This window comes from Pieris rapae, chromosome 17, assembly GCF_905147795.1.
Source record: "Pieris rapae chromosome 17, ilPieRapa1.1, whole genome shotgun sequence".
NCBI lineage: Eukaryota > Metazoa > Arthropoda > Insecta > Lepidoptera > Pieridae > Pieris > Pieris rapae.
The window spans coordinates 3,703,681-3,726,361 of record NC_059525.1 but is presented as its reverse complement, the minus strand read 5'-3'; the positions used below and the strand labels follow the sequence as shown (position 1 = coordinate 3,726,361).

General features: G+C 31.1%; 1 protein-coding gene across 2 annotated transcripts; it reads right to left on the bottom strand.

The window, feature by feature from the left end:
• Positions 1-627: 627 nt before the first annotated feature.
• Positions 628-18,913, bottom strand: LOC110995075 (monocarboxylate transporter 13). 2 transcript variants are annotated; one of them, XM_045631999.1, is made up of 9 exons: positions 18,635-18,913; positions 13,457-13,580; positions 11,316-11,459; positions 10,585-10,851; positions 8,440-8,584; positions 6,416-6,563; positions 5,125-5,269; positions 3,552-3,740; positions 628-2,529 (listed from the first exon to the last, which is right to left on the bottom strand). In XM_045631999.1, the coding sequence occupies exons 1-9, from the start codon at positions 18,749-18,751 to the stop codon at positions 2,411-2,413; spliced, it is 1,398 nt and encodes a 465-aa protein (XP_045487955.1). In that variant the 5' UTR covers positions 18,752-18,913; the 3' UTR covers positions 628-2,410. The 2 variants fall into 2 exon arrangements, with proteins under 2 accessions (XP_045487955.1, XP_045487956.1); XM_045632000.1 differs by having other exon boundaries at positions 8,440-8,503.
• Positions 18,914-22,681: the final 3,768 nt, after the last annotated feature.

Here is a 22,681-nt window from a genome sequence, read left to right as displayed (position 1 = left end):
AGATAAAAATATTATTTTGTACTATTTGGAGTTAATAAACTCTTTTAGCATTTAACATAATGGCTTGGTATTTTGGCGCTACCTGGCACGCAAAAACCTTGATTCTTGATAATAATATATAGTTTCTAATATATATTTTTAGTTGGAATTGGATTTTGTACGGTGTGTATATAGTAAAGCAGTCCCTATACCCAAGTAAGCCTTCTGGACCGTAAAGTATTTACTTATTACATAGCGAAGTTCATACAAGAAATATTTTTTTTTTGTAAGAGCTGTAAATTCTGCTATGGGAAATAAATAAAAAATAATCTTATGACCACAACTTAATTTTATAAAGGCAAGTTATTGGTTCATATTGAAGTTATACTTCTTTTGGCGCGATGGAAAAAAATTATGAGAGTGAATTTTTACGCTGCGCGCGCACACCGACACCTGAATTCGACATCGTAAAGTTAGGTCTAGATGGGTAGAATCGATAACTATGTTCAAGTTGTAAATTCTAGTATTTTTATATTTAGAACACGGGTTTCGTAACAGTACAATTAAACAGTGTAAAAAAACAAATTTTGGTGTTTTTAAATCAATTTCATAAACGACGGTGATAGTATTTACTAATAATTTATTTATTTACATAAAATATTTTTGATTACTTTTAATACTTATCGTCAATCACTACTGCATTTTAGTAATTTTCTCCATACGCCAAAGAAATATAACTTCTAACGCGTGTACATAAGTACATACTCTTTTTTGTTACTACTTTGAATTCTCATGATAATATCGGCATAAAAAACTTTTACTTTTTCGTTTTAACAACATTACTCTTTCGTCTCTATCTATCTAATAGGTTACGCTGAGATAAATAGATACATGATTACTTTACCAAGAACTGTGTAATAAGAGTGATACGTAATATATGAACATAGCTATAGTCGTCTATATTCGATTGTATATAGTGCTACATACCTTTGGCATATAGCTCTTGTTAAAGTTTTATTTCTATTTAATTAGGTAACTTATAATTGCAATTTAATTATACTAAATACCAGTGGCGGATTTACAAATTTTTTACAAGCATTTACAATCCTACAATTTTGTTAAATTTTTTGGCTTTGATTTTTGAGCACAATTTATACACCAACTATTCAGTTCGCAGCCTCTTATCAGTAGTAGGCCTCACATGTATGGATTGTTAGGGGGAAGAGAGAGAGGGAAATACATTTTCAGCAATTTTGCTCTTTTTAGTCATACAAAGTCTGAGATGAGGCCGCAGACGTCGATTACTGGGACCGCGCTAGCTGTTTTACTCTAGAACATTTCTATATGTAAAACATCAAAAATCCATCATGCAAAAATATATGGATTTCTATTAAGTAGCAAAAAAAATGTCGCCTCGTTAATCTGCCGCAGTAGGCTCCAACCTACTCAGCTGGTAAATCCACCACTGCTTAATACTAGCATTGTACGAATATAACACTATTATATAGAAGCCTCATACATAGGTTCAATATTCGACTTAACATAATCACTGAAGTTATTGACTTAAATAATAATATGGCTTAGTGTAAAGCGAGACCAATAAAAAAAACCCTCTATATTGCGGAAAACTATTTAAAAATAAATCTGACCTCAGATTGCATCCCTTTGTTTGGTCTTTTGACATAGACAAAAAGGTGATGACAGCCTTTTGTTTGACATATGTCATCGATTTTTGGATTACAAACATGCCAGTTTCCTGACGATGTTTTACTTTATTAGCGAATCTTAAATGCACAGACAGAAAGTTCATTGGTGCTTTTGGCGAACGTTGAAGCAACAACGCCAGTACTGTTTTTGCGGAATTACGGAAAACTATAAGAACTAATTTCTTATAATGGCAACATTTTTTAAATGTCATTATTGACTGTCACTGTCATCTGTAACAGTGTGGTGTGGTGTCTATTCCATTGTGCGTGCTCTTATTTTTTGTTATTATGATTTTTAAGAGTTATAATACCGAATATATAGAAATTTAGAAGAATTTTAGAAAGGCTAAGGTGGGGCTTATGCCCAACAATATATAATCTTCAATTTTAAACATTTAATAGTTCACTAGAAAAAAAATGATTGGTTATTATATGATTAATTCTAAATAATATGAATGAATTTCGAGTAGCTCCTAGGAAAATCAAATTCCCCCACTATGGGGCGAGGGCCCCACGTTGGGAAACACGTGTCTAAAGGAATGGACTCTGAATGTGTTAAATGTCAATATCCAAGTGACAAAAACTTAGTGTTGCCATAATAAGAATTAATTTAGCCCGAGAAAGGTTTTTGTTTTATTGGTCATGCAATAACTATGATTAAAACAAAACAATATTAAATTACACAAATACAAAAGTTTAAAATCATGTCCTAATTTTTGACATCATTACGCTTTCTTACGATACACAAAATACTCAACAGTCCACAGAACAATACACACTAAACAGCAAAAACTCATTGCTATGAAACAGTTCACGTAACTCCCCGTTGCTTCGTATATCACACCTGAAAGGATATACCTAGTTCAATAATAGTACTACACGTCTGAACATAATTTTATATTTATTATAAATAAATGGAACTTATTATAGTCATGTCACAAAGGGATACTGTTCCTGATCGTGCTAAGGCGACTTTGGCCTCAATTAAAAAAGGCAAACTGTAAAAAGAAATCTTGGAATCAGCCCAGTACTTTTTGAGTTCCAAAAATAAAATATTTTTATTTCCATAAGAGGTCCCTTCGTACTTTGATCTGCCGTTAGTTGAAACATATACAACGTAGTATTTCCAAACCAATTCTTCTTTCAAGAAAAACGGCCGGCAACGCACTCGCGAGCACTGGCATTGAGAGTGTCCATAGGCGGTATCACTTAACATCAGGTGAGCCTCCTGCCCGTTTACCCCTCTTCTATAAAAAAAGTTAATACAACACACACACACAAATGCCAATCATTCCTCTTTATTACGTTTGTATAAAAGGTAAAGTTTTTTAGCAGATTGAACTACAGCTAGTCTATTGAGACTGGCTGTACTCATAATTGAAATGAGACGTTCGTATATTTTACGTCTCTCATACTTCGATCGATAGAACGAGCGACATCATCACAGTATTAAGTAAAGTTAAGTTTTACTTAACTATAAAATTTAATGTCTTTTTTCCTAGGAAAATTAGTTTTACTACCCCATTCGGGATTTGAACCCGACACCTTTTGACGTGACAACGTCTTATAAATTGGTTTGCCGGGTGACACTTCAAGAAACTGCGTTACGCTCCGCTCACGTTATGCGCTCACAATGAGAGCGAGTGAGAGGCACGCGTCCCTTCCACTCGGGCATGGTTAGCCCGCCTAAGAGCGAGAGAGACAGACATAAAAAGTGATTCATCCTTCTTCCTACTATACGAATGAATATTCACATTAAAATTATTTTACCACTCAAAGTCGTTGTCACGTAAAACTTTCGCCCGTATACCGACTTTACAGGCAACCATTTTTTTGTCTAAAGTCTTGTTTGGAATTTATACATACCTATCATAGGATCCGCCATCAACATGAGGCATCCAGAGAATAGTATGTGGAGGGCTAGAGCTGCCGGGAATCTGTCAGGTGCAGCTGTCACCAGCACAAGTGGAAATAGCACTTGGACAGAACATCTCACGAGGCCAGATATTATCGTTATCGCAAAGACATACGTTATATTATCTGACAGTATGAGAACTGAAAAAAAAATTAAATGAAAAATTACATAGAATTGATAATTTTCGGTGCTTTAAGTTATATGTATGGTAGTTTATGAATTGGCTAGTTTTTGGGTTCAGTACCTCGTAACATAATAGTGGTGTAATATTGACTTATTTGTAATTGTTACGAGAAAAAGTTAATTTTTATATTTCTAAATTTCACAATTGCCCGCGTGTTTTGGTTAATTTTGACAATATTTCTTGTGAACTATTCAACAATCATATCCATACACTAAAATCTTCCTTAATGCATTTTTACATGCATTGCATTGAATTGCAATGCATGTAAAAAATCTAAAACTCTTTCGGTGCTTTTTAAGATAATCGTTTCATACATACGGCCGGAGAAAATCATTTTAAGTATGTGCTTTAATTATAAAGTGTTTTAAGCAAGGTATCTAAGTAACAGATGTGAAGAAATTTTCATAATTCTCGTTATATGTTCTCACATTTTTTTTGCTTAGGATAGAATTTGTATCAATTTCTGCATGGAAAAGTACTAACTGAAAATTGTTTTTTCGAAAACTTATTTTTTTTTATATAAAATTATCTAACGTTACCCTTATAATTTACACAGTGTTTACGTTAGTTGAATTTAACATTAACGAATCAATTATCCTTTTGCAGCCGTTCAAGGAAAAGTTTGTCAAAACATTATTATACATTACATGTAGTTAATTTTGTGATATCGTGTGAATTATTTTAATGTGACACTTCCGATTTAATATGTTTAAAGAATTTTTCGGCTATAATTATGTGAATTATGCGTAAATGTATTAAAATTCAAATAAAAATCTGTCTACGTATTTCCGTTATGTTCGGTTTAATGACGTAAGTATACTTATTTATTAACACTTCGTTACAGAAATATAATACATATTTATTTAATTGAATGAAAAGTAGTGCAAGTGACGGCCTTATCGCTTTTGAGTGATCTCTTCCAAGCAACCACTGTGATGAAAAACTAGATAAGGTAAGCAAGAAGTGCAAAATACATAAGACATTAAGTTATTTAGACAAAACAAATGGAACCGAACAAAGCAATTAAAACTAATGTAAAATATGATAATATGGTCCTATTAAAAAGGACACAAGCAAAAGAAAAAGGTTTGGTTAATGTAAAATATTAAATACGTTTTTTGTAAAGATTGTGTATTGATATTAGTCCAAAAAACATTATATTTCATTTATCTTTCGAAATATCTAAAAACTAATTTCTTTGTGGTAGGTACGCACAGCAAAACATAATTATATAAAAAATATATATATGCTGGGGTACTCAGTGTGTGATTTGTGTGAGTAGGGTCAAAATATATATTTTAAATATAACAACTAAGTAAAACCCATGATTAAAAACTTACCTATTCGTAAAATCATCGTTATAAATGTGCCCACAAAGAAAACTTTCCTACTGTCAACTGTGTAGAAATAAGTGAAAACAGCGAGGAAAAATCGAGCTGCCAAATCAGCGATCGCCCCAGCCATTACACATGTTGCGACTTGCATCTGAAATATACCAATATGAAAGTATAATTTTCACGTTCATTATTATATAGCTTGCTCCATATGTATTGAAAAGCTTTTCGCAAATTATAGTAGTATAAAAGAATATTTAACTTAATTGTATTAAAAATAATTGCTCAAATTAGTCTAAAATAATTTTCAACCGAAAAAAGTAATGATTCACGATTTTATAGATTTACGTTTTACGAACGTTCTCTTAATCGCTCGTACGGCCATAGACACAAAAAGTCAATAACGAGTATTACACTCAAAAGGATGATCACCTACTTGCCTGTTAGACAAAAATAAATATAACAAAACAAAAATCTGAGGACCCAGACCCAATATTATAATATATACAGAGTTCAGAGTTGGATGAGCTGTGTTGGTTGATTGGCTTGAGCCAGCGATCCTAAACCCTGAGATCAATCGGTGACGGCTGTGCACCAATGGACACCTCTATGTATCAAATCAAAACAAAATCATTTATTCATTTAGGTAACACAATGTACACTTATAAACGTCATATTTCAGGCTAAATGCTTCTAATTTAACATTAACTGCTAGTTATCAAATCAAGAGTAGAACGGAAGAAAAGGATTGGCAATAAACTCTTTTTCATCGCCAAGTTTTTGTTTTACACATGTTCCACATCATCTTAATTAAAATAGTTAATTAATAATGAAAAAAGAAACTTGTCCTCTCAAGAAACGAAAGAAACAAGACGCAAATAGTCGAAATAACTAACATCACCACATACACGAATTCAAGTCCGACCAGTCACCACAAGTGTGCACAAACGCTTGCTCCTGAAGGAGAATGTAGTGAGGTGGCAAGATTTAGACCAAAAAATCAACATACACACTTGCCTATTAGGAAAATATATATATATATATCTTCTATATATATATATCTATCTATAGAACATATTGTTAGTTATGAGATTTAGGAATATAAGTTTAATATTTTAATGTTTTTATGTAGACTAGTTGGTGTGGGAGTTATTTTGGAATTCTATCGTATTAGTAGTACTGTTAAAAATGTAGTGAAATATATTATAATATATATATAGAACACAACTTCGTAGTCTTCACGAAGTTGTGTTTTATAGAGGTGAACAGAAATATTATATTTTAAATTTATCCTCACCTTAGAGTACTGATAGGAGAATAAGAGCATCGGTTCCATGGCTAGATAGGTCACGTCTGAAACGAAGGCAAATCCTAGACCTACTAAGGTACTGACGAATTTCGGATCCTTTAGGAGATCAAGTTCTACGTTGTCATATATTATTTTTCTGAAAGTAATAAAACAGTGTTCATGATGTGATGTGTGATGAAAAATTATTCTGGGGATTATTTATTTATTTACACTTCGTAACCATAAGATATATAATTATACATATAAAAAAGTAAGTAGGTTGCATAAGTTATTAGGCAACAGGCAATTTCAAACGGGCAATTTTCAGTAACTCCATTTTTTTGGCCGAATCGTTTTAGCAACCTTGCAGTGGTAATTATTTACTTTTTTGCCCTGTTATATTCCTACACAATTGATATTTATCTATTCTTTAAGGAACCAAACTTCTTCGATACAAAAAGTTGCCTTTGAGCCTTTGGAAGTCGTACACGATTACGATATTGCAGACTACTCAATTGTGAGAAGTTGCATGGATCTGGTTAGTGCCTTTAGGGTTCCTGTATACCCTATTTATTTTATTATAACAAAGTATTGTCCTTATTTTAACATGTTTGAAAGCATTAATAATATAATACAGGGTATTATATTATTAAAGCTTCGTCAATAGGATCAAGTGATCATTGATTCTACCCTAAATATATATTATAACGTTAGAGTGACAAAAATGGTAAATATATGTTATTTGTATAAATTACGATAAGAAATGAAATAAATATCTTCAAATTTAATTAAATTTGTAACATAACCTTTCTGATGTTATTCACAATAAAACATTTCACAATCCAAGAGATATAAAAATGAATAATTTTTGCATCGGTAAAAAACTACATTCAAATAAAATGTTTTTAATATTTTCTTCTAAATTTCAGAACTTTAGTTATATACACCATACAATATAGTCAGAATTAGCTGATTCTAAAGTACTTTTAACTAAATAATTATCAAAAATAATCTTCTGTCAAATAGGTGTGATAAAATAGTAGAGGGGAGGGATTCGTTCTTTGGGTTATTACCCTAAAGACCTCCACCTTATGATTTTGTTTAAATGGAGTAATTAGACTGATGTTACATATTTTGGTCCCTTTTATCTAACTATTTAAAAGGTAAAACAGACAGTCATTGTTCTCCCTGAACTATATTAAAGGGAGGAAATGGAATATGACACTATATTAATTAAGCCACTTAAATATGTTAATTTTAAAATGATTGTTGTTTATAACACGTTTTTGCTGAGACAAAAACATGGATTAGAATATTGAATATTTATTTTGATTTGATCATGTGCGTCATGTCCATAAAATATTTTAAATTATAATATACTGTAAATATATATTTTGCGCTTTTAGATTTTAACTATAAAATTAGCTTCCACGTTATTACATGGATGAGGTTCACAATAAGAGGGACGCTTAGCAACAGATTTATCATTCAAATTCCTAGTTAATAGTTTTGTAATATATTACAAACTAGCAGACTTGGCCAAGCGTTACTGTGGCTAAGGTTTTTGTTATATTACATAGTAGTAAACTATTCAAGGGAAACGGTAGAAGAACTTATGTGGAACGTTGGTACTTTTAACACAGCGCCATCTGTTAGAATTGTATCAAATAATAAACAAATACTTGCAATATAATAATATTGCGGGTATAAATTGAGATGTAAGCTATCCTATCTTTTAAGTTAGATCTAACTGCACACGGTGCACAAATTTAATTGATATCGGTTCGGTAGTTTAGGAGTACATAGCGGACAAACAACGTGACACATGATTTATATATAGTTGTCAATATGATTATTATTGAGATTTTTATGGACTTAAAAATAATAATGTTGGAAAGAAGAGCATAGACGTAAATTATATGTATATTATTTTTACAAATATTTATGAGGAAAAGTCCATTTAGCCACAAAGGCCCCAACTTTAAGTGTAATAAACACTACTGTTTTAATTCAAAATGTAAATTTATACTCACATAATACTTTTCTGGATCGACTGGTGCCGGAGAGGTGATTTCTTAATCTCAATGACGTCATCACCTGGCAACATTTTTATAACAGCTTCGTCAAAGGACTCGGATTTATTTTTAACACTGATAACGTCACAAAGTGATGAGAGTTCTGAAAGTGATGGATAAACACATAGAAGCAAGAAACACAGTGATGATATAGAACCGAAACCACAATGGACATATTTTTATTTATTAAAGTACAGCACATCATATATAATGCATTAATACTGTATATGTTAGATGCTACATCAATTTATGGTGAAGATAAATTTAACAAAAACTACAATAATAATATTACACATATAATTTGAGTTTAAACTAGTATTTTTTGATTAACAATGCGGATTACATTTCAGATTGGCACTTAACAAAGTTTTTGAATTGATTTTAATTGATCAGTATAGTGTTTATTATATGAGAGTTCGAATCAGATGTGCCTGAACTCCTAGGTTTCTTGTAGAACCCTAATTCGAATTGGTAACATAGAGTTCTATTAATATAGTTAGCATTTATTGATCAGCCAGTCGTTGATTCCTTAAAAATATGTTGTTACGGGAATCGGATAAAATCCTTGTAAACTCTAAATCTTTTATGTAAAATAAATGATTTGTAATTGGACTGGACCGTCTGTAACACTTTCAATTCTTATAATTAAGACGTCATCAACGTCATGTTTGTTTATCTCTGCACAGTATTGAATTATACAGGTTTGCATGCAGGTGTTTGCATCGCGGATATAAGATATGCAAAGAGATCGCTATATACTAAAATTAAGTAACAAACAAAATAAAACAAAAGTATTGGTTATATATATAGGTTGTGTGTGTGAGAATATGTGTAAGGATGTGTGAAAGAATTTACTTTAAGTCTACCTCAAATGACTAAGGCTAGCAATTTTTCTGTTGCATCTTAATCAAACCACTATTTAAGCCTTGACTTGTTTAGGTTATCGTGGAATGTGGTTAAAAAGTGTATTAAGAATATCCATAGCGCAAATTCACCAGCATTATGAGCACACCCCACATACACACCATCACGTACATACCCACACTTTTACACCATCACACAACACAACCAAATTAAGCTTACTTAAATAAATTGAATCATAATTAGTTAAATGTATTGAATACTTTTTGTTTGTTTGTTCCCTTTTGTAAATCTTTGAACCTTTTTGTAGTAAAATGTATGATGTATTCCATCTTTGGCTATATTTTCAGTGTATTTGTTTGTAATTATATATAATTTATGTTAGCTGCAGGATTACGAAATAAATAAATAAATAAAACTTTTTCGTAATTTGGACACAGCTGCTTTAATTTGTTTTACTGGAAATACTTAAGTAATCATTATTGTAAAAAAATGGTCTAAGTAAGCAGAAAACTTTGGATGACGTAGCACATATTGAAATGGGTATAGCCACCAATTACGGGGTGAGATAGATCACATGAAAATATCTGTTAATAGTTTAATATAAAAGGCGCTCAAAAAAACAGAGGACCTTTTAACCTTGGGCCTCAGATTTCGGTATCGTGTTTATGTTTTTCAAATAGACAAGAAGTTCTATCTAATATCAAATGATTTTTTTTTTCATTTTTATCATCAGTTAATTTGACTATAAATGTTATATATTTATTCTTTGTTAGAAACAGTACTAGTTATGTACGTTGCAGTTAGTCACGAGATGGCGTTACTAAACAAATGAATAACAAACTCAATTTTTTAAATAATTGTGTTGGCGTGTCAACACATTTTAATGCAATCCAAACAATATTTTCATTTAAATTATAATATAATGTTCTTATATGTAACACAATGCACAAATTTTTATACTGATATGTTAATAAATAGTTGTAACATATGTATATAAATAATAATGTATGAAGTTTTGTAAGTTTTTGTGAAAAAATAAATAAATATTATTATTATTATTACAATGCACAAATTTACTGCTAGATTACAAACCAAGATCGTAGAACGGACGAGTTGAACTAGCAATGCAACTCTTAGTCAGCATTTACATGTACATACATACATATATAATAAAAATACGAGTTTCAAGTAATATTATAGGTATTTATATTAAGTATGTCGTCTCTTTTCTTCACTTACCTTTAACTTCTGGTGCTTGAATCATATGCCATTCAACTGGATGCATCACAATCATTGCGAATAACAAATGAAGATCTATAGCCATTATTAAGGCAAGGGTCCACCGAAAGCCATATTCCGCTAGCAAAAACGTCACAAGAATTGGAAACGTGATGGAAGCCATACTACTCATAGTCTGGTTCGCACTCATCATGGCTGTGCGTTTCTTTGTAAAATAACAATTAAATGCTGTAAAACTAACTGGTATCATAACACCAAAGCCAGCACCTGGAATAAAAATTGGATAAAGGAAATAAATTGTTGCATAGATTTTGAGTTCAGACGGGTTGTCCGAAGTTTAAGTTTTCTTATGTTAACATTTTAATAAATTTTAAAATAAGATTAAATTATGCGTTTGAGAAGTTTTATTACACGAATTTAAAGCCGAATTCTGACTAAAAATCTGTTCCTTAGTGCGTCTAGAATCTTCTAAATACTGTATTTTAAATCTATACTAGTATTTTTTTTAGTTTTACCTTCTATGCCCGACTCGCGGGTGTAAGGGAGTGCAGTCTCCTCACGATGTTTTCTTTCCCGTACAAGAAGTGTGAGTGTTAAATGTTAAATACAAAAAAATCCAAGTCTGGAATCGAACTTTCGACATCAGGGCTGAGAGTCTCACGATGTCCAACACTAATATTTATCTTCAAGAATATTATCCTTCATTCATGAATAATCTAAACGGTATTTACCTCGTATAACTCCAAATGTGAATACTAGTTGATATGTCCTTTGTACAAATATTGTCAGTATATCTCCTAAGACGAACAATCCAGCGCCGACTAAACCGACTTGTCTGAACGAATACTTCTTAAGGGCTATACCGCTGAGAAACCCTGAAAAATAAAGTTAATTTTAACGGAAAATTTTCATACAAATTTTATTTCATGAAACCTCTTTAGTTTATAGGTCGTAGCTTTGGACATCTAGTCGATTAAAACGGCGCTAGCGAGCTCTAAGTCATTGAGTGTCTATGGGTCACCAAACATCACTTAACATCCGTAGCCCTATTCTATAAGAAAATACGACTTTTCATCATTGTATGTTATGTTTCAAATGAGTAGTATCAATATATATTTCACTGTTTACTCTGTGCTCCCGAGGTGTTCGTTTTGTCCTAATATATTTTTTAATTAGCCTACCTTTTAGTACGCACCATACCAACATATGGAACAGTTTTGTGAGAAAATAAATAAAGATTACTATTATTATTATTTTGCTATGCTACCCCATAAATACTGTTGGCTTTTCCAAACAAAAACCTAAGTACTAAATAATATAAAAAAAATTCTCCATAAAAACTTTCCACAGAATTTAAGAAATAGATTTTATAAATACTCCAATTGGTCCTGCCGTCTTCGTATTTTGCGCTAAACAATATATTCCGATTTAATTTCATTAATATATGTTATATAGATAATTAATATTATATTTCATTGTGAATAACTGTTGTTTCCGAATTGCTTTAGATTTTGCTATAGAAACTTAGTTTCCAAAATTTGTTAATAATTTATTACAGATATCGTTAAATAATTAAACTATTAGCAAAAAATTTATTTTAAACCGATGTAGGTAAAACATAAGTATAATCAATATGGTTTTCAGAACGTGTGACGTCACGAGATGTGCCAGTTAATATTTCTTGGATTTGAATCGTCAATTTAATTGTCTAACTATATCAAACATGTGCCGAAAATAGGTCATCCCTTTTCAATTTTAATCTAATATCTCGGCCAAATCAATCAATGACAGATGCAAAATGAAAATGACAATGACATAGCTCTCTTTTAATTCCGTAGATTAAGATATTAGTTAACCTTAAATATAGATTAGGGTCAACCCAATGTAATATGACCCAACTTTAATAGATTCGATTTATTAACTTTTTAATTAAAAGTGAATTTTGTATGACGACCATCTCTAAAAAAATCGAGTACTACCAAAAACGTATATTGACAAGTACTTATACGCAAACAACATATTATATGAAGAGACAAAAATTAATCTTATTTAATTCTGAAAACTACAGAAAAATAATTTTGTTCCTTTGTGTGTTTGTGTTAAGTGTAAGAGAAACGACTATAGATATATCTATACATAGCTACCACTAAATAAATAAATAGCTCGTTAATCAGAATGATTAATCTGAGTAAAGGTGAGTTTTGCGCAAAACGCGTTCTTTTGAAAGTCTAGTCTAGTCTTCTCTCATCTCTTCGTGTACCTAACACGAAAGATAAATTCAGTCAAAACGTTGGGACAATCAATCTGATTCTTAAATGTCTTAAATGTAAACGATATATGAATAAAGGGCTATTCTGGTTTAGTACGTTGGCAACTTCTTTTTCAATGAAAAGCACTTTTTTAATTTGTTGTTTTTCTTTAAATGTGTAAAAGTTATGTTAATAACAGACAACTTCTTTTTCGCCGCACTTACCTTTTTTTATATTATAAATAAAATTCAGCAACGTAATTTTACAAAATAAATTACGTGTCACGTTGTTTGTTCGCTATGGACTCCTAAACTACCGAACCGATATCAATGAAATTTGCACACCGTGTGCAGTTTGATTTAACTTAAAAGATAGGATAGTTAACATCTCAATGTATACCCGCAATATTATTTTATTGCAAATATTTGTTTATTATTTGATACAATTCTAACAGACGGCGCTGTGTCAAAAGTACCAACGTTTCACATAAGCTATCTACCTTTCACATAAGTTCTCCTACCATTTCCCTTGAATAGTTTACTACTATGTAATATAACAAAAACCTAAGCCACAGCAACGCTTGGACGAGTCTGCTAGTTCCTATATAATATCAAATTAATTACCTGCAATTGACAAGGCACCATTATATACACCTATGACTAGAGGAAGACCACTCGCACCGTCTTGTTCCATGAAAAAACTATTGAAAAGTATGCCAAAAGCATTTGAAGAGCCGAATCCAAGCATCTGAAAGTAAAAGGAAAAATGTATAGTTACCATTGAACCAGTGCATTGCATATAAAATATCTATCCAAATCTGTATTTATTAAGGAATCTAAATTTCTTCTTTTTCATTATAATCAAACGTGGGTTTAATACAAAACGAAAAAAAGGAAAATGACAAATGACACGGCGTACAAAAATAACAGGCCTATGATTGATTTCTTGTAATTATTTTAAACTATTTCTATCTCGAGTTTTAAAGTTACGTAAACAAAAAATACTATAGCCGTTAATTACGCTGAAGTGTTTTCAAGTAAAATAATAAAATCGATAGAAACCAAAATTTTCAAGGCTGTTGCATACAAGGATAACATTTATTGAATTCAATAAAGATTATTTTTATAGGTGTTAGTCGACTAGTATATGATAATAGTTCGTGATTATATTCGTCACAATAATATAAATTAGAAAAAAATACAAATTCGTTGTAAACATAAATGTTAAATTTGGAAAGTTATCATTCAAGTTTTAAGTTTTGTTTTATAACATTGATTAATTTGATTAATAAATATATCGAATTGAGTAAGCCCCATATAAAATATGTTTTATCATTTTACTTAAGTTAAAAGAATATATTATGAAGTTGATTGTGTTAACCATTGCGCAATATTTTGCAAAAAAATGAATCTGGTAAAGTTAAATGTTGATATATATAAGTGATTTGCGTACAACAATGAATTGTGTTAAAAATAACTGAAATAAATATTGAACTGACCTTCCCCTTCAACACTTAGTTAATTTAAAAGGTTTAATATTTAAAGTAGTTAATTACTATACGTTTTTTAATGTTCATTTAAGAGATATATATGTATCTGTAATATTTAAGTGGCTTTTTAGTGATACATTGAACTATGGTAATAACATTATTAATTATAATATTTTATTTTAAAAAGTCCGAATAAAACGCGTTTGAGTTAAGTTTTTAAAGTGACATTAATTGACAAATTGTTACATAATTTTATTTATAAGTAAATATAATATTTTTTAACTGTAAGGGTCTGTTTCACAATGTATGGACAAAGTACCAAATAGCCAAGCAGGACATAAATTATTCGGACGATAAAAGTTCCGAATAAGAAACTTCGCGTTTCATGACGAATAGCGCTATATGACAGTCGTGAAACGCAACCAAAGTGTTAATCCTACCAATAAGTAATAAATAGCTTATTTGGAACTTATCCGACTTTGTGAAACCGACCCTAAGTCTTAAAAACGTAGTATTTACACACGCACGTACATACAATATTGTGATAAATATAATATTATTTCATACAATATTATATCACAATAATGTTGTAAATTAATTATTCATAAACCAACATTCACTTATTAGTAATAAACTATCGTTTTTATCTATTGTGATAATGCTATTCTCGAAGTATTCGAGATGAATTTCGAACTAACTACAAATAAATAATTGACACAAATGATAAATAATAATTAATTACTAATTAATTATAAGTATAAATAAAGCGCGTGTACTTATATACACGCGTTAGAAGTAATACTTCTTTGGCATAACAAAATAGAAATCTTTCAAAAAAATTATCTTTCATCTTATTTTTGTTTGTATAAAAAACGACACTTACAATAGAAAAAAACTAATATGTTGACTATAGATTACTTCAGGATGTCGGTTTTATGTGACGGTGTGCGCGCGCATCGTAAAACTTTACTCCCATCATTTTTACCTTACGCGCCGAAAGTATAACTTCAAAAATATGGCATAATATGTATGAGTGTAAACGTCGTGTGATTGTATTTAGCTATACTAGCGCCCATGGGGTTTTCATCATCATGAGTTCATAATTATTAGAAATATTTTAAACAAATAGAAAAGCACAGCAGTGCAACTTAACACGAACTTAAAAGAAATAATGTGTTTGTGTGTGTGGTTAAGAGGCATCTTTCTGAAATCTTTTTTTTTTATAGAACAGGGGGCAAACGGGCAGGAGGCTCACCTGATGTTAAGTGATACCGCCGCCCATGGTCACTCTCAATGCCAGAGGGCTCGCTAGTGCGTTAATAATCTGCTGTATTATACAGAAAGTTGTGAAGAGAAATGGGTATAGATGAAGTAATGGAGTAGTGCTTAATCAGCCTGGTTACCAACACCATTTACTTAAGTTGTACATTATATTACAAGTTATTTATTACTACGACGATAACGTAGCTAGAAAATATATTTAAAAAATTTATATAAATTTACAAATCTGATTTCGGCATTCATTTATACTGTATTCTATACATTGTTAACAAAGTAATATGCATTATTATGTATTGGACTATTCACGAGCTTTAAGAGAAATAGTGGATAGAAATTTTAAGAGCAATAAAAATTCAAATCGTCAAATAATCATAATTCCATCTTTTGAATAACTACCTAATAAGAAATGAATTAAGCGTTATTTATAAAACAGTTTAATGTAATTATTCAACGACATTAAGATAAAACTGTGCACAATATTAATTGACATCTAGATAACGCATTTTGAGTATAAAGCCTTTATTCTTTTTAAAGTAAGTGAGTTATTTACCAAATTTCATCTCAACTAATTAATAAATAAATCATAAAAAAATAAAAAAATGTCTATTCCACTTTCAAACAATCCTAATGTTGTCCATGTCCGTGTCCATGGGCGACATTAATTTTTAGCAGCCCGCCTGTACGTTTGCCTCCAGCCCCATAAAAAAATTATGAACCAACCTATGACCTAACTAACATAAGGCCTTTTTTTTATTCGAGGTGGAAATGCATTTACTACGGCAGGGATGCCTGGATTAAAAAGTTGCAGGGGTATGTGGGACACGACCCACAACAAAATCTGTACTATTCAGACACTGGGTGAACAATACCTACTAAGAGCACTTCGATAAATTCATACAGCCGCGTTACAGAGGCTCCGTTGTCGCATTTTACCGGGACATCAACGGCATTTCTCACTCAAAAACCTTTGGTGCAGTATACACTACATAGAAGGTAGGAGATGGGCATATCTTCTCCTATTTACTCCCCGTCTTCTACCCCTAGGATTCGTCCTAAAGCGCTTCCTCTCTCGCTGACTCGCATTAGGATTTCCTCACTCACTCACTCATTATGCTCACAGAAGGATACCACTGCATTCCATACCGAGCATTTTATGTACAACATAAAGCAAAACAAAGGTCATAACCCACCACAGAACAAAGATTTTGACATAACTGAGACTGTGGACAATCATCCAACGTATGCTGTGCAGTGTCATCATTTGCGCCACACTCCAAGCAGGTTGTTGTTGGTTTCCGCCGCAAACTAACATAAGGACTAATATAAGACATGACCGAAAATTTCTACGTGAAATTATAAACGTTTCTAGTTACGTGTTTAGGAATCAGTGTTTCAAACCTATAAGCATTAGTCAATCTCTCATGCGTTTAGATAGAATCGAGGCTTAGCGCAATTACAGCAGCTATTATTATTATTAGCAGCTATTAGCGATTTTTTAACGAAGTCTTAATCAGACCAGCACGAAGCATCATTTTAAGAATACACACACACACTAATAAGTTGATAAGAGTTTCCAAGTAAAACCATAGAAATCTAATACAATTAATAAATTATTTTGAGCCATAAAGATATATCAATGACACACTAAAGAGGGGATGTTAACCTTATTTAATAATTAATTTTATTTGTATAGTAAATAGTAATAAAATTACTACAATGACGTTATCTCTATTAAGATAGAGAGTGTGTTTAACAAATGTTAAATATAATTAAATGTCTCCTCAGAGATGTCATCGATAAAAATATGGGCTTATATTACTTAGTTTCGGAGTTAACTTAGTTTTATATCTATTATTTACTACGAATTTGTACTGAAATATATATCTTTACATAATTATATTTTACACAAAAAACAAAATCAGTTTTAAAAATATCGCGCTATTTCAGAATCAAAGTTTATCACGAATTTTGATACTTTTAAATTAATATAAAAAAATGACCGCACCGTATCACGCAAGCGTGTTACTTCCTAAACCCGCCCTTGGTAAATTTATGTACGAAACAATTTCGGTCCATTTTCTCTACGACAATTTTTATACAATGTCTGAAGTCACACACTAGTTTAAGATAATGATAAGATACGAGCAGTCATTAGCACGACAATAAAACAAAAGACTGTATACACGCTTACTAGCTGAAGTTATTAATTTATACATATAACATTAAAATGTAATGAATAAATCGAAAATGCTTTCGTCTAATGGTAATCCAATAAATCAGAATTACTGGTAGCATAAAATTGTACTTTTATCTATCATTAATTAATACCGAGAGAGTGACTGAGAGTTTTTTACGCCGGCTTTTTATCTCGGCCTACATCCTCTGTCTTCTTTGCCGATGAGTAGGGATGCCTACAGGTGGAACCCTGAACTTGCATTTCCGGAATTCCCACACAGTTCTAGTTGTGTTTAATTAATAAATAGAGTTACTGTATTTTATATACTAAACTAAAATGGTAACGTTCAAAAGTTTTCACGACATTTTGTGGAGTTAATATCATAAACAAAAATTAAATTCTTACATTTTTCATGCCTTGTTAATAAAAAATATTCGATCCTTATTCAATGAAACTAAAATTATAAGTCGGACTGTTTTCGGACATATTAATTGACGTCGCTCAAAACCATTTCACTTTTTAACAGTTTATCTTTAATTTTATCGCATTTCAGTATATTTAATATGTTGCGATAAAATCTTTTAAACATATAAAGTATATGTTAATACCCGTAACTTGAAATGGGTCACAAAAAACCATTTCCACAGTCGTTACTTAAAATTTTAATTTAAAAGTGATTTCGAAAACAATACAACTTTTTTGGTTCGGGAATCGAATCGTTGACTAAACTATTCAACTAAGATGTTTGAAAAATAAAATGTTTATAGTAATCATAATATTAGGTAGACTGACAAAGTATTTAAAACCATATAACTCAATAGTGTTACAATACTGTATTTATTAAAGGATACTCACAAATGTAAATCCAACACCAAGACATACAACATAGCCCCAACCCCCATCTGGGGCTACAGTTGTCTTTTTTCCGTCCCCTTGTTTATTTCCTTCCAAGTGCGCAAAGGCTTCATCCATTATAATTTTTTTCACGACACAGATATTATAAAAATATTAACGATTACATGTGTATTATTAAATTAATTCATAACTTTCCAGACTTTGGAGGCGACTGGTCCGCGGTGCGGACTACTTGAATATGCCATATTAAACATATATGGATGAGGTTCCGACTGAAGCTATTCACATCCCTACACACAATAATACTGTCAAGTTAAATTTTATTATTCTGTATTTCACGACCACGATTGTGACTTCCATAAACATGCAATAAAAATAATAAATAACTATATAATATATTAATTGCACTAATTGACTATGAATTAGGTGGATTATCTAGCTTTTTACTAACTGGTTGATGTTTGACGTAATTGCAGAAAAAATGCCTCGTATCCTTAAACGAGTTTTGTGATTTGGAGAATTTTCAGATCCTCCGTGCATTAAATTACTTCCAAATGATGCATTGAATTGAAACATATCGTGGAAAGATTGATGGTCATGGAAATAAATTTTAATTATTAAACAAACATTTAAGAGTTTCCTAAATTATGAGAAATAATTTTGATAATAGCCAGTTTATGGTTAAAATATTTGCACGCGCTGCATCAAGGAAAGAGCGTACACTTTCCTAATAAGCCTGCAACATACTCGCCCTTTCTGGCATAGTGAGTATTAATGGCGATATATGAATAAAAATGAATCGGAATATAAATTGCGCAAAACTGGAAGACCGCTTCTGAGATTTTTTTTAATACTTCAACTGAATGAAGGTTATTATGTAAAGAAAATATAAAAATAAAATGTAGTTTTATTTCGTACCTAGATTGTTATTTCGAAAAAGTAAACACTCTGGGGTAGCATAGCGTAATCTTCCGTTGGTAAATATGTAGTTGGTAATAAAATATAGATTAAAGTTCATTCGTTGCATAGTAAAGTTTGTATGCTATTTTTGAAGCAAATGTTGTATCTAATGTATAATATTTAAAAATATTTAATCACATTTTTAATCGTATTTGACTTTCCGTTCATAAGTGAAATTCATGTTATCTAACTATAGCTAATTATTACAATATTACTTTTGTTATTAAAGCTAGAACCGACAATTTATATATACTATACTTTGAGATATAAAATTGCTCATAATTGCTCAAACGAAAAACATTTCTGTACATAAATCATTTATATATAAAAAATATATATTTTTAACGCGATATTTTTTCATTTGTGTGTTATATTTTTACCAAAATCCATCATAATTCACCCAGGTGTGTAGGGTTTGGTTATTGGGATGCAGATAAGAGATCGATCCACTGTCACGGTCTGATCGTAGATTCTTTTCAATCTGAGATTGTGGATACATTATGGGGTTCGGGTGTTAGATAAAAGCAAAATCCTGTAACACTCGGTGACGCGGCCAGCTTCTTACTACTCCTTTGAAAGTCAACCTCTGGAAGCGATGATAAACCAATACCACAAATACACTGAATAATGCGTGCAGAATTTTAGTTGTACAAACCTGTTGACTCGTAAGTTATATTGTATTGCATTTCTGTGTATTGAGAGCTATTAATAGAACTTGTAAGCTTTTTTTAAATAATTAATTAATAAATAATAACCGGTAAGGTCGAGCTTTCGTATGTCACATATTGACGTAAGAATTAAAACAATTAAATAACTAATAATTTAAAAACGGAATAAGCGAATTATTGAAGATTGATTTATTAAATTCAATTTAAATGTCACGCATGACTTTACGCCAAAAGTTCCTTTAGTGTTCGATTAGATTTTTATACAGTACTAGCTGACCCGGCAAACGTTGTTTTGCCGGGTATATTATTTGTAGGAATTTTTTTTAAGGTCAATAAAAATAATTATCTACTATATGTGTTCGAGGATGTACTTATAATCGAAAGCGTTATAAACAATAAAAGCGAATACATTTGAATTGAATTTCAAGACCTTTTTTTTTAAATTGAGAAAAAAAAAAGAAATTATTAAAAATAAAAATCGCGATGGTAATATAGGGGTTGTTTGTAAATGGTTGAAAATTCAGGGTTATATGTACTTACTAATACTGAATCATAAAAAAAATTAAAAAACTTTATTTATCTAAAATTGAAAAAAAAAAATTAGGGGTGTATTACCCTTAACATTTAGGGAGATGAAAAAATAGATTTAGTCCGATTCTCAGACCTAACCAATATGCACACAAAATTTCATGAAAATCGGGAAAGCCGTTTCGGAGGTGTTTAACCACAAACACCGCGACACGAGAATTTTAAATATAAGATTAATAATTCCATAGTACCATCTATACAACCTTCACTTGCGCAACTTATATATCGACCTACATATATTTGTATGTATTATTAATTTATATACCAGCTGATTTCCATTAGGTAAGCGAGTATTAAACGAAAATGACCTCATAAGAGAAACAGGATTTTCTTGATGAAAATTTAGTCGAAATCTGTAGACTACTAGATATTAAGTAGAGCTATTAGAACTCTCTCTTCTCACGACAATCGAGTATACCAAGGTTTAAAACATATTAAAAAAAAAAAACCTATTGCTATATTAACTAGAAAGCGAATTATTGATAATGGCCGTACGGGAACAAAATATTCAGCGTAATTATTTTACATTCTTAAAACTCATCATATATCCTGAGAGCATTTATTTGTCTATTGAAATATTCAAATGAATTAGAATAAACCCGTAGATATAATACATAAAATATAATAGAATATGCTACAAAAGACATTGTATTGATACACTCACTGCGGCCGTATAGGGCCTTCATTATTAACATCACTAGCTTTATTTTGCCCGATCGTTGCTCTATATATTGTTTATATTAATTACGAGCTGCGACCATGACCTGGGATTTGTTTTATTAATGCTTATCCCACAATGTTACTTATAAATTCAATATCCGCGTTTAATGTTACGTCCCATTCGATGATGTCACACAATTAATAGCCCACTTGGCACCAATTGTGGCTTTATTTACTTTTATATATAATAAATATCTATTGGACACTGAAAATTTGATACATTTTAAAATATGAAACGCGAAAAAAACAATTAACCAATTCGAATTTATACATATAACTTTTAGCCTTATTTCACAACGATTACACAACACATCGTAATATTTACCAAACTAGCTTGCCTAAATAGTTTTTCCTAAGGTCATAAATACTATTATATAAATACAAAATTACTTTTAATTAAAGCCTAACACATAAACTTAATAATAATGTAATTAAATATATAAGTATTAAAATATTTCAAATTGGCGAGGTCTCTAAGGAATGCTCTGACGTAAAAGATACGCTGTTACTAAGTGATTGTATTTTAAATCCGATTATATGAGGAATCGGTGTCGTTATCTGAGAAGCCCCGAAATCGTGCTGGGCCGAACAGCGTAATAAGTGTACGATAATATACAGGTATCTCGCAATAAACACATTGAATTCCGTTTATTTTTAACTTTTTGAAACGGCCAATTCACATCGCATGCATATTTTTTGTTTAGCGTTGACATGTTTTGTTGCCATTATAGGCGTATGCATGTCTACTCGTTTGCTTTGTCGGAGTCTAGTCTAGTGGTCGGAGGCCAGTGAGATGGACTGACCGGAGGACTGGAACGACTGCTGCAGCTGAAAGACAGCAATTGGCGATAATTAGCACCGGCAAGGGAGCACTCGAAGATCCTGAATTTGTAGACACTTTATCGGTCGAGATAAAGGTCGAGGTGTGTGCGAGAGTGTGTTGATGTTTGAATGTGCATACCGCCTGCTACCAATACATTATTGCCATTAATTATATGGCCTATTTGCAACTTAATATTAGGGTTAATGAACCTGCGAACATGTACATAATTTGAATTGATTGTGCGTCAGATATCACCACTTATTAAAAAAACTTGACTATTTCTTATTA

Bases quoted from the DNA above. Each gene is read 5' to 3' on its own strand.
- LOC110995075 (XM_045631999.1), bottom strand. From the start codon at position 18,751: ATGGATGAAGCCTTTGCGCACTTGGAAGGAAATAAACAAGGGGACGGA. The intron at 6,564-8,439 runs GTGAGTATAAAT...TATTACTTTCAG, and splicing joins TCGATCCAGAAAAGTATTAT to AAAAATAATATATGACAACG. The intron at 3,741-5,124 runs GTAAGTTTTTAA...TTTTTTTTTCAG, and splicing joins AACGATGATTTTACGAATAG to TTCTCATACTGTCAGATAAT.